The following is a 16,700-nucleotide window of genomic DNA, read 5'->3' as shown; positions in this document are numbered from 1 at the left end:
GAGTTGAGCCTGACTGCTTCCGAATATGAAATGTGAGCCCCAAATGGAAGCTGGGCTGAATTAGTAATAGAAAGCAGAGATGGCTCAGCTGTGTCCGTGGTATAAAAGCTTTTCACAGCCATCTCTCTCCAACACAGCATCGAGTTCAGTCACGTTTGAATGAATTTTCAGGGAAAGCTGTCAATGTGATCAGTCCTCCTTATTTATTTATCATTGTCACATATCATTTCGGCAGCACGGCTGAAGCTGAAGAAGGTTTAAAGTTTGATATTAGATGTGTTCTCACTCATTGCTTGCAAAAGCTCCTCAGCATCTGTCACTAACTCACAAGCTTGATGTAATGAAAAATTGATGAAAGTATGAAATGAGATCATTGTTTACTTGCTCTATCACATCTTGGCTGGTTTGTCTTTGTTCCCTAAAGACCTACAAAGGCTGCGAGAATCAGGCTTTTTATACTAAATACTAAATCTTGTGGAAATTTTTGCTGCCAATTCTAATTTACTAATCTTTTTTTCCCTTCTTAGAGCAGAAGTAAAAAACAATGCTCCCTAATATTTTGACTAAAGTTTTGTTCATTAAGTCATTATAATTTCTCAAAATTAGAAATCAACTCTTGTCACTGGCTCGCACCTTTCTTGCTTGTCTTGATGAGCCCTGAAAACTAAATATCATTTAAATCTAGCATGGCTAGAAATTGATCTTCATAGCAACTTGAACTGGAGCACCTGCAGATTAATTCCATACCTGATATGTTCTGACTCACTACAGTAAGACATAGAGTTGCACGATACTGCCTGTTACTGGTGACGTCCAGGGATATGATAGGCTGTTTCCACACGCTGGGTCCACCCGTCTGTTAGCTGATTGGCTGTTTGTGTGTTTCTGCCGGCAAGAACGAACTCCATGAAGACAGCTCCGCTTCCATAGAAACTCGCTTCAAAGCAAACAACAGGCTAAAGTTCTGTCTCGCCCAGACACGAGACAACACACTCACCATGGCAGAAGCACCGGGCCCGAGCAGCGAGTCTGCCGTGGCGTCTTCGTCAGTGGCAACACTAATTTTGCTTAAAAAACAAACGTCGTTGTTTCAAACTAACTTGTACAAATACATTGCAGTTTATAAAAATAATAATAATAAAAAAAGGCTGCAGTATCGCGATAATACCCGGAACCGCGATACTTTGTCTGGTATAGTATCGTGGTTACTCATTTTAGTATCGTGACAACTCTAGTAAGACATGATACAAGCTAAATAAATCCCTGTTCTTTTGTTAGCTTCACCACCATCTGAAAGGTGACTGGGAGGGAGCATGCTGTATGTCAGAGGTCGGCAATTAGCGGCCTGCAGGCCAAAACTGGCCCGCCATCAATTATATCTGGCCTGCTAGATGACGTTGATTTATTTTTAAATATATATATATTTTTAAATATATCTTTTAGACCTCATGTTTCCTGTCAAAAATACAACAATTCCACAGATTTCACAACATTTATTGAAAAGCAGCTGATAAGTAACATGACAGCAGCCAGAACATCCTCGCAGCCTCTTTACTTGACGCACAGGTTGAAGAGCTAATTGGCACGTGCGTGCGTGCGCTGTAACCTGTGGAAAATAAAAGTGTCCCTCTTGCAACGGAATGCATTTTTGAAGTGGCCATGCTTTGTCTCGTGGTGTCTTCTAATATTGTATTCTTTACAAACTGCAACAACCTCGTTGCAAATTAGTCACGTCGGCTTGGCAGTAATAAATGCAGGCAGGATGAACGCATACCTTTGCTCCCATTCTTCTTTGTAAGTCCTGCATTCGGAATCAACTTTTCTTTTCATGGCTTTTGACAATGACATTTCGCATTGATAGCTAGCAATCTTCAGCTAATAATTTACACGGCATCCAAAACATAAAAAACTGGCAATTGTATACATTAGTTACATTGTACATTGGTTGCTAGGGCAGGTTGCCTGTTTCATGACAGATGGAGTGGGTGTAATAACAGCATATAGAAGCAAATTAATCTTTTAAATTAAATTAAATGCATTTTTAAAGTTAAATAACGTTTATATATAATATAATAGAAAAAATCTTTTTTTCTTTTTTTTTCCAGTAGGAAAGCATGGTCATGGCCCACGATGGAATTGTCAGAAAAAAATTGGCCCGAGTCCAAACTTATTTGCAGACCCCTGTTGTATGTCTTTGTATTAGTAGGTTTCTGCCTGTTAAAAGGAAGTTTTTCCTCCCCACTGTCATCAAGTGCTTGCTCCTGGTGGAATTGTTGGGTCTGTTTAATTAATTCTATAAAGAAGACAGTTTAGACCTGCTCTGTATCGAAAGTGTCATGAGATAACTTTTGTTATCCACTAGTAAACAAATACAAAGTGACTCTTAGGTTGTGACTTAAAATCATCTCCTAATCGCATTTTTTTTACTGAATATCAGATGCTATTGATTGGTGGCCTATTGATCAGGGCAGTGGTTCCCGCACTGGTACGACCACTATGGGGGGGGGCACTGTAGAACTACGGTGGGGGGGCGGCTTCATCACACACACACACACACACACCGACACACACACAGTGGTAATCAATATAAAATAAAATTATAAAAAATAGAATTGCAAACAGACTAATCAGAGAAAGCAAGAGAAAAAAGAGAGAGAGGAAGGAAGCCATGTACCAAGATGGACAGAACTGTGCAGATCGTAAGTCTGTTTCAGCTATGACAGGTGATGCGACCACAACAACAACGACACAAAAAGCAAAAATATGACATGGCATATCTGTCCCTGGGCTATACAAGCACTATGGTCAGAAGAGAGAGCCCAGTGTGCTGTGCGTCTTAGTGTTCCTATGTCATCAAAGAGGGGCTTAACAGAAAAGATTTGGAAACCACTGGAGCAGGGCATCACTAGTCTAGTGTGTTTCAGACTCCCGTTTTTAATTAAATAACAAAATTCACGTAACTTGGTAGGCTAGTGATTCAACACAGTACCAGAACCTCTGACATCTTAGGGTGTCTCATACATGTTGTCCTAAAATTTGTTGTGCACCCTGGTCAGTAACCATGTCTGCATTTGTCTCTTTCTCCAGATGAAGTCAACGGAGGTGGACCACGGGCTTTTCACAGACAGCTACTGCAAAGTGTGCAGCGCTCAGCTCATCTCCGAGTCCCAGAGGGTCGCTCATTATGAGGTGGAGACTCCCCCTCACATTACCCTACATGACTGATACACTACACCGTTAGGGCCCCTAGAGACACTCGGCTAACCTGTACACCTGAGCCATGCAGCTGACATATTGTCAATAAACACACAACTCACCTGAGCTTACCCAGTTATTTTTTCATTAAACCTCAGTAAACAACAACGATGGGAATGAAAGAATAATAGCAGTGAATGTTAACCGTCTGACTGACCTCTCTGCTCCTACTTAAGTGTTCCTGCATCACTTCTAAAGAGCAGATGCTAAAGGTGCCATTTATGGTTAAATAAGCAAAGCTATCACTGAAAAGCTGCGTTCCATTTTACTTTGTGTGAATTCAAATTTAAAATTCAGTAATTAGAGTGCAGCTCACAGGGTTAGACAATCCTGTCCATGTGCCAAGTGTGTCAAACACTGAACACTAAATTGCTTCCAATGGGTAAACCAAAATCATGCATGAGAGCTTGCTGACTGTGTGTGTGTGTGTGTGTGTGTGTGTGTGTGTGTGTGCTTGCGTGCGTGCGTGTGTGTGTTGGTAAAACTGACAAAGGCTCTACATCAACCTTATTGTAAACCTCTATGTAAACCATATTACATTACACATACTAATCCCAGTGACGCTCTGCTCCTTGACACGCTCTGATATTTTGGGGGCTGGCTGTCAGTCACTTCAAGTTGCTTTGCTCACATGTTTGTCACCTGGTGTTGTTCAGAAGTAAACAGTGTGTAAGGACTTCTGTAGTGTTGTTTGCACTCATCTGGGCTTGAGCATGTTGTCTTGTTGTCTTTCTAGACTGTAACATTGTTGGTTGCAGACTTGTGCTGTATGATAGACACGAGCACAAACTCAGCAGCTAATGGAGCGTAAGGTTTGTTCTGTCAGAGCACTGAGATGTCTCTTGCATTAGCTGATTAGTATTAGAAATTATGCAGGATTCAGAGTGTGGACACTTTGATTGACAGGTGGGTACTGTCACAGATGGCTTTTTGAGCAACCAACCCACCTCATCTGAACCTGTTTGTCCACTTTTGGATTAGCCAGGAGGCAGAGGGGCAGGACTGCCAAAAGCCACCTCAAACCCATATGTGACATCACAGAGACTGTGTCTATGTCCATGTTTGACTGCTGGTGTCCAATCATGTTCAGGTGTAGTATGCAGCCATTATAACTTCACACTACTCAGTACTACCCTGCAGGTCCTTCACCTACCCTGGGGTCTTTATGTGCTTACATTTAGTAAAATCCAACTTTATAATCATTTGATTTAAATTGACACTTCACATGTTTCTGACTGAATTAGATATGTACACAGTAAACACTCCTTCTAAAAGGTGTGTCATATATATGCATAGAACAGCATTTTATTCTTTTGCACACAAAAACCAGACTTGTGACCTTAAGCAGCCACATCAAGGACAGTGAAATAAAGCAGTCGGTTGGTTTCCTTCCTCCTGCCTGAATGTTGTCAGGTAGTGGATGTTCCTCTGTCTACATATGCTGCCTCTCACTCACTGTCACTTTGAATCTGACTGCAGGCCTGCTGCTGTTGCACATCTGAACACTGAAGTCCACTGTCAGGTTTTAGTAAAGCGTGGCTGGTGGTTAGAGAAAGAAAATAAAGACCTTCAGTTTCGCATTTTTATTGACTCCTTATAGTTGCTAATGCAGACCAGGTTTCTAATAAAATTGAATCTTGTCAAAGAAAAAAAAGTTCCTCTCCAGCTCTTCACAAGCCGAGCTGTGTTTCCTGTGTTTCCTACAGGGTGTTGTGCTCAATGTGGAGCTGTTAAGTGCTATTTAAAGTATTTGTAACTGTCCATGGGTAACAGGAGAACTGCTTTGTTCTTCAGGGGGGACAGGAAAGTGGCTGTACCAATCCAAATCAAATATTCATCTTGTGTTTGTGTTGTGAATGCTGAATGCAGCATTTGGCCCGTTGTGTTTGGATGCTGTTTTAGCACAGTCAGGGTCTAATGCATCGTGACAGGTTTGAGTCATAGTGATGAAGGCAAGAACGAAAAAAAATTATTCACATCTTTTAAGATATTTTTTTAGTTTAGTTTCCATTGATTTGTATATTTTTAGCGCTTTTGTGAGTTCTAACAACAAAAGCAGACTGCTTTGTGGAATATTGAGGCTGTGATATAAATTATGCCTTTGAGCAATATTTTTTTCAGTGATTACAATGTGACGCGTGAGCTGAATGATTTTCATCCATCCAGATTTCCATCCAGACAGCAAATGATGCTTCAGCTGAACAGTGAAACCAGCTTTCAAACAGCATTATGGGTGGTGTCTTCATCATTTTTGTAATTCTGACTGGTGACTAGTGTGGCGAGGTGTGCACATTAACTCTACCTCAATCAGCCTGGAGTGATTTAGTTATGCAAATTTAGAATATGTACAGTATTGATATTTGCCACCCTACCACTCCATCCAGCCAAGCTCAGCAGCCATGGCAGCAGCTAAGTGCCAGCATAGATTTCAGGTGAGCAGTGTGGCATCAGACATTGCAGCAGCCGTACAAGCAGAGAGTTGATGGATTAAGCACACAGCCATGATGGAAAGGATGCATTTGATATACAGTGTTATGGAGTGAAAAAAGTATGCAGACTCTGGTTGTGTGCCTAAAGTAGCTTGCTGGCTCTGCTTCATCGCATTAGTACAATTGTGACAGAAGAAAGAGATAAGAGAGGTAATGGGATGCAGACAGCAGAGCTTTGAGCCATTCGGGACAGGGACAGTGTTGTACAAAATAGTTTCTGGGGCCTTTAGGGTGACATTAAAGACAGCAGTTTCCTCACTGGGTGTTTACATCAGCTTGCATGGAGCATTAACAGCAGCATAAAATAGAAATCCTTCATTTGGTTTCAGTGGCTGAATGTAGAATTACTGCAATTATTGGATAACCAGATTGCTAGTTAAATCTTCATTGAGTAAAATAAGGAATAATATAACAATAATTGTGAATTAATTCCTTAAATCAAATAGAAAAGTTTTTGAAGCTTTAAGATGAAGTCCACATCTCCCCTTCAGTTGACAGACTGGTCATCTAACTCACACTAATACGGTGATCTCTGATCTAGTCGACGTCCCTTTGAATTTTCATCCATTGCTTTTTAAACTGCAAAGTTAAAGCAGTCCTACGGTGACAGTAGAGACTGGAGATGTAATTGATCTTTAAACCTCCTTTTCAAACACATCAAAGCCAATGCTCATTTCCAGAAAGGATCAGAGCCGTCTCTGGTTTATAGTTCAAAGACTCATGTGGCTCATGTTAATTTATGCATCCGTCTCTTTGCATGTGTACAGTGTTGGGTTGTGCTGCAGCCTCTCTTGACAGGCTGCCCTGCTCTAAGCTTTGCACGAGAGCCTCTTTTAAATCACTGCCTGTTACTTCACAGAGAAAAGAGAATGGGGAGTGACCCCAGACTGTTCATCCTTTGAACCCTTCAGTATCCTTGTCACCCCGAGGCCCTCATAAATAAGGCTTCGGAGAGAGGGTGGGTGTCCAAAATCCATTGTATCCTTGTCACTTTTCATCAACCTAAATTGTAATCACATTACCATATACAGTAAACTGCTGATTGCATTTGATTATATTTGGGTATGTAACAAGTACATTGTTATATCTATGTTTTTAGGTGCACAAAAATATTCATCAGTAGGTTGACATAGAAAAGTGAACTGAAGGCTGATCACTACTTTAACCATGTCTTACTACTGACAATAATATGTTCACAGAAGGCCCCAAAATAGACATTTTAGAAAGTTAGAGCACATTAATATAAAATTAGTGAAACAATCTTAAAGTAAATCTAACTTTTCTTTGACTTTTTCTTTTGACTTGTAATCAGGTGAATGCTGATGCAAATTTGGACTCCGGATAAAACTGCATCATATTTTATGTGGAGGACATGTTTCCTGGTTTTCCCTCCGATGTCCTCCGGGTACTCTGGCTTAACTCTCTGTGTAACTACACTAGTCCACTGAAATGATGGCCACAAATCATACTGATGTCTTTTGACGTTTTATTTTCTTTCCCTCTCTCTCTCTCTCTCTCTCCCTCTCTCTGGACACCATGAAAACTAAAGTACACACAAAAAGTAAGTTTGTAAGTGTGTTTGGTAGATTATTTTCTTTGTTGTAACAATGCTTCTTGGCAATAATTCTCATACCATTGGAAAGCTTGATTATTTCCCTTTTAAATGTAACAGATTTGATGCATTTGGATGATTGAAGTCTGAAGAAACAAGACATACTGTACTTAACTAATTATTAATTTAACAAACAGGAGCCCCAGTAACATGTGGAAGAACCATACACAGCCACAACAGCCTGGTACCTCCTCCTTATGCTGGTCACCAGCCTGGTTACACACTGCTGTGGGATGGCATCCCATTCTTCATCAGAATTTATCGCAAGTCAGCCAATGTGGTTGGTCACTCTGGCACAAACAGCAGGCCAAGCTGATCCTACAGGTATTCAATGGGGATGAGGTCAGGACTGCTGGCAGGACATTCCATCTTCTTCACTCCCAAATTCTGGAGGTAGTCTCTGATAAACCGCGCTCTGTGGGAGCAAGCATTGACATCTTGGAGGATGGAGTTTGGTCCAAGACTGTGGTGATATATAGACATGGCAGGAGCCGTACAAGCAGAGCGTTAATGGATTAAGCACACAGCCATGATGGAAATGATGTGTTTCATATACAGTGTTATGGAGTGAAAAGCTGGGCAAGCAGGCACTGTAACCCAGTTCAGCAGCCTCTATGGACATAATGGCAGAGGAGAAGAGGCTGAAGATAGAAAATGTTGATGAGGAAGATGGCTGAGTTCTAGTGGTTGGTGAGAGCTTGGTGAAATACTGTTTGGGGTGTAGGTGTTGAGTTAAGTCAACTCTTCTCTCCTTATAAAGTTGGTTTGGTAAATTAGCAAATGCTTATTAATGTAGACACAGAGAAATTTTAGCATCTTCGTCAACTCCTAAGGGGAATATCCGGCTTTTTCGCTGCTAAATGCTCCACTGTGTTCACTAGCTAGCTAGCTTTATCCATGTATTGTTAGTTGCCGTAAAATACAATGTGTTGAACTATTGGAAAAAGCTCAGTAGAGCTGAGAAACATGAATTGTTGCAGCCTTAAATAATCTTATTTCAGCACCCAAGACAACCAGAATTAATTCTCTTTCCAGCCTAAAAAATTAAAAATTATATATGAACTGTTTTTTTTTTTTTATAAATGTGTTTATTAATTTTCTTCATGAACAGACATACAAAAGACAGGACCAGATAAAACAGCAAGCCCACACAACAACTACAGCTACAACAACAAAAACAACAACAACAACAACAAGCTGGGAACAGCACTACAAAAACCCAAATACAGCAGTCCTGGGTAAATCTCCCAGGTACAATATACAACCTAGAGTGCAATACAGCGGAAGCTAGACATGGGGAGAAAGGAAAAGAAAAAAAAAACATCAGTTTACTTCCCCCATTTCTCCCTCCTCCCCTCTCTTTAAACAAATGCTCTCATCAATATAGCAGAAACATTTACATTTATATAGTCAAGAAATGGTTTCCATGTTCTTTCAAAGACATTTGTTTTGGAGTGCAGAAGACAGGTGAGAAAGTCCAGCGGCATGTATTCCATTATTGTCCTGTGCCATCCCGACACTGAGGGTGCCTTATCCATGATCCAGTGCATAAGAATGCATTTCCGGGCACAGAATGTCAGAGCATTATATAGTTTTTTCTGATACATATCAGTGACCCGCTCATCTGAAAGTCCCAGAAGAAGGGAAACCGGGTTAAGTTCACCCAGAAGAAGGGAAACCGGGTTAAGTTCAAGCCTTTTTCCCAAAACCCTCTGCATTTCAATCAGAACATCATTCCAGAATTTTTGTATTTTCATACAGGACCAGTAACAATGAGTGAGGTCACCAATTTTTTTGTTTTACACTTAAGACATACCGGAGAAACATCACGTCTATATTTTGAGAGACGGTTGGGGGCAACATGTGCTCTGTGCAGAATCTTTAATTGCATCGCTCTTGTCCGGTTACAGACAGTTATCTTCCTTGCATTATCCCAGATGCCGTCCCACATCTCCTCTGTTATCTCAACACCCAGTTCCCTCTCCCAGACCTCTCCCAGTGTCCGAGCGCCCAAACTTGAGCAATCTCCCAGACTGGCATAAAAGGTTCTAATGGCAGTCTTTCCCTGAGAGAGAAGTACTTGTTTCTCTATCTGTGTGACAGTCATATCGGCAAGCAAATATGTATCTTTTATAATAAAATCTCTGACCTGAAAGTAACGAAAAAGATCATTCCTTGATATGTCATATTTCCCCATGACCTGGCTAAAGGTCATGAGGGCAGGACCAACAAAAAGATCCCCCAAGGAAACGATTCCCCTAGCTGCCCAGCATTTAAAAGCCCCATCTAAGGTTCCCGGGAGAAAATCAGGGTTATCAAAGATCGGGGTGAAGACTGACGTGAGCCCCGATCTGCCTTCCATATGCCGTGTGATCCTCCATGCTCTAACAGTATTACAGTTTTTCTCCATTGGTTTGGCTCATTTCTTGAAACTGAGATGACATCTCATAACAACATGGACAATCCCCAAAAACTTCTTGCAGTTTCCACAACAGAATGGCATTTATATGGCTTTCACACATTTCCAAATGCTTTGTACATGTGTCAAGCCTTTAGTACATCCTTGCAAATACTATGTAACAGTATCCTACAAGTTAACACAATCAGCCAACATTTAGTAAATTTTTCAATGAATGTATCTTGCTGATCATCCCAAATGGTTGGTTTCAGTGTCATGGTTATTGTCCTCAAAACATGTCAGCACATTTTCATCGTATAAGTCATCATATGCAGAATAGTCTGCTCAATTGTCAAAATAGTGTTAGGAAACTGGAATAGAATACAGTACATATTTTGGAAGATGTTATAGTAAAATTAGGATAATCAGGTTAGGTGAAATAGTTTTTGACTAACGAAGGAGGCGTGTTAACCATGTGCGCGGCCATCTCAGAAAATGGTGTGGCCACCCACAATGCAAGTTTGGGCCCATACAACACAGATAAACTCCCCGTTTCCTGGATCAACTGTATCTTGTCTGGTCCCGAAAATGAGAGGGGTCTCGAGGGCCCCACCTACCCCAGTTTGTAATTATAGGGGACAATGTTAGTTTCCACCGGGTCCACGCACCGGGGATGGTTCAACATGCACCAAGAATGCACAATGTGTTCTTGCCACCATACTCTCCATTCCTCAATCATACGAGGAGTTTTTCTCTGCTTGGAGATGGAGAGTGTATGAACACCATGCGAAAAACCAAGGGCCTCTCATGACGGCAATGGACGCTGGCCCTGTGAGGACATAACAGGGGATCAGTGTAGAGGATGGCTTAGGCATGCACGACGCTTCTTCCTGCGCTGTATCTCAAGAGACAACATCAGATGCGATGTGGTGAGAACTGTGGCCGAACAGAGCACAGAGAATGGATGGCCAGGAAGAGGAGGATGGTGACCAGGAGAGAGAGGGGAGGACCGTGACTAAACAAATGTCTTCATTTGTGACTCTTTGTATTACAGTGCTGATTTGTTAATTTTTTTTTCTTTTTTGTGGGTTTTTGTATTTTGTGTATATTTTCCTTTTTTACGGTCCCCTACCTACGTGTAATGTACAATTTACATTAGTTGAGAAAAAAATGAAAATTCCTCGGCAGAAGAGTGCAGTGTGTGTGGTGGTGTGAAAATGTTATGCCTATAGTTAGAAATATGCCATGACAAAGCGTCTAAGCATTTTGGACTTGCAGTACTTACACAATACCAAAGGGACAATGCATTTTGGAGCACTGACTAGTTATATGAGAAGGGAATGTAGTTTTTGACTGAAGGGTAAACTGTTTTGGGAGCTGTACAACATTGCCAGGTGATCATGTAGTTGTGCAGTACCATCCAAGTTTATTGTTGACAGAAGTACTGAATGAATCAAAATGTGCCAAAGCAATTGAGAAGGATCCATGCCATTTTTATGGTACTGAACTATTTACATGGGAAAGGGATTTTGTCATTTTGAAGCATGGATGAGTAGTTTTTGGGAGACAAATTACATTTTGCTGTTATCTGAAGTGTTGTGCAGAACTGCAAGTCTGTTTGGCCAAATTGCTTTATAGTTATGAGAATGCATTCAGTTTCAAGAAATGAGCCAAACCAATGGAGAAAAACTGTAATTGTAACTGGATTATTGCAAAGTTTTTTGATACATTTCAGTTTATCAATAAAAAGTATTTTTTTTAGAGGACAATTGGATAGGACTAGGGTGGGCGATATATCGAATATACTCGATATATCGCGGCTTGTTCTACGGGAGATGTATGAAATGACATATCGCGACCATCGAGTACTGTCACGAAAATGTTTTAAGCCGTCGGCAGTTTTGCCTGTGTCACTCACTCCTGGTGCTCCTCACAGCACGCAGCACACTTTCCATTCCCCCCGCCCACACAGAAAAATCCCTTGCGCGCATGCGTGACTTTTGTATCAAGTGAGGAGAGAAAGTGAAGAGCACAAGCGAGTTACAGTTTTTTTTCTGAAGCTAAGACGCAAATTTTTGAAACTTTTGGCTTTTTTTGCAAACTCTACACACAAATCGCAAAACCTTTCACCAAATAACAAAACACAGTAGATCATTGAAAAAGCGGTTTTTGTACTGTTGCATAAGCACTTTTTGCTAAACTGTTCACACTCTTTTAAAAATATTATTTTTGTATCCGACGGTGCACACAACTCATAATTCAGTAAGCACACAAAGCAGCCACTGCACACTGACAGTAACAATAAAAACTCATTTGGCTTTTGCTTATCCGTTGGCAGGGCATACGGTTTTCAGTACTTTTTACAGAACACACAGGGGTCCAAAGTGAATGAATATTTATACACACATCCAAATACGTAAATAAAGTGGGTTTTCAGGTCAAGGCACAAAAAAAAAAAATTTCAGTAATTTCAGTATTTTTACGGTAAATGTATAGTATATTGTTTTCTCAAGAAATATGACACTATTACAGTATAATGTAAAACTTTGTGTGAAGAAGATACTGTACTAACCGATTGCTCATTTCGAATGTTCTTATGATGCCTGCTACAGGTAGCGGCTCAGGTTGGGTTGAACCCGTTGGCCAGCCTTCCCTTAGGCCATGCCATGGTTGATACATGGTCCACATTGTAGCTCTGATGACATAGTGATTCTTTTCTTACTCGTACTCCTTCCCGTTCCTCTTCCCTTCCTCGTTCTCCTTGTGCTTCTGACCTCCTCGTCCTCTTCCTCTAGTGCACCTCGTTGTCCTCTTCTCTAAGTGCACCTCGTTGTCCTCTTCCTCTAAGTGCTCCTCCTTGCGTCTCGCTGTCCCTCTCCCCTGCTTCTGTCTGCACTCCTCCTCCTCTTCCTCAGAATTCATTTCCTTGTCACATTCCTCGTCCTCCTGCTTCTTCTCACCTCCAAGTCCTCTTCCTCGCCTCCTCTTACTCTCACTCCTCTTACTCTTCGTCTCTCTTCCATTGTTCTCCACAAAAAGCTTACCTGTGGCTTATTTATAGTGCTCAGGCTGATTGCAAAGTGAATAATTATAAATAATAGTTTTCACATGTGAAAGTGTGGCCTGACAGTTGGCAGAATTGTGTAAAAAATAGCCATAAATATGTATAGTTTTTGATAGGAGGTGTAGAGATCATCTGGAAATTGAGTGTAAAGCAGTGGAGCTGTGTTTACAGTTTTGCAAAAGGAGTCCTGTGCAGTGAATTGTATTTAACATTCCAATAGTGTGTGTTACGAAATTGCAAACTAAGTGCAAAGCAATGTTTGTGCGTTCAGTTTTGCAAACCGGTGAAGGGTTTTGTGAAATGTTAATAGTTTTAGAAATTGTGCTATAAGAATCCATGTAATGTGTTATAAGCATCAAGAAAAACTGTAATTGAAGATGGAGACGGACGACTTGGTTCCGAGAAAAGCATGCGGGCACGCCAGCCGTCTCTCGTTTTCGCGTGTCACGTCAGCTGCTCCAAATTTTCAAGTGCGCCCTTATTGCCGACGTTATGGCAAAAACTTTGAGAAAACGGGGAAAGTCCGCACTAGCTTACTGCAGCTGTGTGGACACTTCCGGTTTTCAAAATAAGACGTGGGTGTTAATTTATTAAAGGTTTATTTTATAAATATGAAGAATGGTTAAAATTTGATTTAAAACAGTGTCTCATAAGCCAAGTATGATCTGCACTGCTTTAAAGCTCATATTTACATATGAAATGCATTAAAAATCATAAAAAAATATGACAAGTGTTAAATCGCTAAAAAAGAGTACAAAACAACACACAAATATCGAGATATAATCGTGTATGCGCATATAGCTTAAAAATATTGAGATATGGTTACAGGCCATATCGTGCAGCCCTAATAGGGACTCTATATCAAGCCAGATTGAGGAAGCATCATCTTTGATCCAATCAGCTAGTAACGTAGATGGGCACTCATTGGTACCTCTTAATATCTGGGAGGGTCTAGCCCGCCTCTACACTTGATGACTGCAGCACTGACAACCTGATCCGTGGTCTTTGTTTACTCCAAAAAATGAGCTAAACCACCCATTGAGTTTTTTAACTATTTTAAGATTAAATATAATGGGAATCATTTGTATTGGATAGAGCAGGCGCGGAAGAACATTCTTTTCAAAAGTGAGATTCGGCCTAGCCATGACATGGGAAGGTCGTTCCATCTCTCCAAATCTTGTTTTATTTTATCAATAGTGGGTTAAGTTAGCTACTTGAATAACTGGTTAAATTTAGATGTAATAGATATACCTAAGTATATTAAAACAGTGGGGACCATTAAATGGAAAAGGATCAGGATTATCTGGTGGACGTTTTTAGATTACCTAGGGGCATTGCCTCTGATTTGGAAAAATTGACTTTATATCCGAAAAGACAGCGTACTGACCAATATCTGGATAGACGAGGGACTGATACCAAGGGTTAAACAAGAAATAACAACACATCATCCGCATATGAATTAAATCTATGAGATTTTTCTCCCACAATCCAGACCGACCATTAATGGGTCCGTCTAATGGCTTCTGCTAAGGGCTCAATAGCCACTGCCAAATAAAAGTGTGACAGAGGACAGCCCTGTCTGCTGCCCCTCTGGACCATAAAATTTGGTGGACCTAAGTCCGTTGGTTAGAACTGCAGCCATTGGATCTGTATATAGGACCCCACCCTTCTAACAAAGTCACCACCTAGGCCAAACCGCTCAAGCGTAAAAAATAAATAAGACCACTCAACACGATCAAAGGCTTTTTTCCGCATCCAGGGAAATCACAAGACATTCTTCCTGCTGTTCAGACAACTGGATAATATTAGCAACCTTCTGATGTTGTTATAGGAATTACGGCCCTTAACAAAGCCAGTTTGATCCTCCTTCACTATAAATGGTAGAAGCCTTCCAGGCGTCTTGCCAAGATTTTGGAGAGGATTTTTAAATCCACATTCAGCAGCGAAATCGGTCTATATGAGGCACAATTCTTAGGGCATTTCCCTTTTTGAGAATCAGTGAAATATTAGCTTCCCTTAGTGATGGTGGGAGAGTGCCACATTCAAAAGATGATTGTACATATTTATCATAGGTCTAATAAGATGTTTGGAAACTCTTTATAGAATTCACTACCAAGACCATCACTGCCTGGTGCTTTGCCTGACCGGAGAAGTTGAATGGCCTCACCAGTTCAGCCACTGAGATCGGGGCATTTAATTTAGATTTCTGATCTTGTGAGATGGTTGGAAGATCAAGTTCAAGAAGAAAGCTTCCATTAAGTTTTAGCATTGTTAGCGTGTTCTGACTGATATAATTTTGTATAAAATTTTTTAAAGTGTTGTTAATTATTTTAGAATCAGAGGAGCAAACCCCCGATTCGTCCAAACTGCCTTGATAATTTGAGAAGCCCACGCTTTTTTGTTAAATTAGCTAGTATTTTTCCTGGTTTGTCCCATGTGTCAACATAATCTTGTTTTTTGCATAACCTAATTTCTCCCCTGCTTTTTTTGTAGTAAGGAGTCCTACTGTGGAACGAATGCAGTAATTTTTTCAGTTTAGTTGCGAAGGTTTCTTGATATATTCCCTCTCTGAAAATACTTACCTTTTTTCTAGTAAAATGGTTGCTCCATGTTTTTACGTTTTTGGTAGCAGTATAGAAGAATGTCAACCCCCTGGCATAAGCCTTGGAAGGTCTCCCAGAGCAGGGACGAGTTGGGTAGCTGGGGGAGTTGGTGGCGGAAAGTGCCTGAATTCTGTAGTAAAACTATGATATGATTTGTGATCTCTTAAATCGAGGTATCCATTCTCCACTGCAGGTTTCTAGAGAGGTTTTTAACTGTAACATTCAATAAACTGCTGCATGATCGGATATTATGATGTTTCCAATTGAAACAGGAGACAATAGATTCCATAAGCTGTTTCGGGGCAAAGAAGTAATCAATTCTTGTGTACATTATGGGATTAGAAGAAAAAGGTGAATTCCCTATCCACGGGGTGAAGTGTCCTATAAACATCCACATATCCCAGGTCTCGCACAGACCACGATTTGTTTTGACTGCTTCGATAGGCTAAAGCACCTAGAGGGAACTGTCCATCAAACGGATTCATGAGGCAATTAAAGTCACCTCCTACAAGAAGTATTTCACCGCGAGCTCAGATAGTTTGGCAAAAGCCTCCCGACAAAACAGTTGAGGGGATGGCATGGAGGGCAGTAAACAGTTAAAGAGCAAAGTCCTCCCCATAAAGGAGGCTGAGATAAGTACAAACAGCCATTTTGTCTTTAATACATTTGATAACTTTTAACTGGTAAATTTTTCCTAACAGTATTGCCACCCCTCTGCTCTTGGTGGTGAAAGATGAGAAATAGACTGATCAAAGCCACACTGTTGCAGTTTATAAATGTTCCCTTATTCAGATGTTTTCCTGCAACATGGCAATATAACATCTTTTCCTTTTTTAGAGATGACAGTATTTTTTTTCCTTTTAATGGGAGAGTGGTCTTCCCTTAATATTCCAGTGCACAGCTCAATGTTCACAGGTATCACAATTTTATTGACAATATTTAAGCCTCCAAGTGCATTATGATCTACATGCAAGTTCCTGCACCGGACTGAAACCCGCTGAAAAACACAAAACAGACAACACAGAATTACAATAGCAAGATGTGCCAACAGCACTGTGGGAGGAACTTCCCCACTCAGTAACCAGGGGATACCATAACCTTCTCCGTTACTGACTCTAACTCGGTTCAACTTCTCTTCTCGCTCCAAACTCAAATAGCACACCTGAGACGATAATATATCCGCCCTTGCGCAAGGATGGGCAGGCCAGAATAAAAACAAAAAGAAGAAAGGAAAAGAAAAAGAAAAAAAAGGCTCCCATCCCACCACATACAATAAAAT

The 16,700-nt window shown here is 40.7% G+C and overlaps 1 protein-coding gene across 1 annotated transcript in view; it reads left to right on the top strand.

The window, feature by feature from the left end:
- Positions 1-3,087: 3,087 nt before the first annotated feature.
- Positions 3,088-16,700, top strand: part of zmat4a (zinc finger, matrin-type 4a) — a 108,155-nt gene continuing 94,542 nt past the window's right edge. The window contains exon 1 of the mRNA XM_027282929.1: positions 3,088-3,189. Coding sequence (XP_027138730.1) covers positions 3,088-3,189 — 102 coding nt within the window. The remainder of the gene's footprint in view (positions 3,190-16,700) is intronic.

Source organism: Larimichthys crocea, chromosome X (assembly GCF_000972845.2).
Source record: "Larimichthys crocea isolate SSNF chromosome X, L_crocea_2.0, whole genome shotgun sequence".
NCBI lineage: Eukaryota > Metazoa > Chordata > Actinopteri > Sciaenidae > Larimichthys > Larimichthys crocea.
This window is presented reverse-complemented; position numbering and strand designations above follow the sequence as displayed.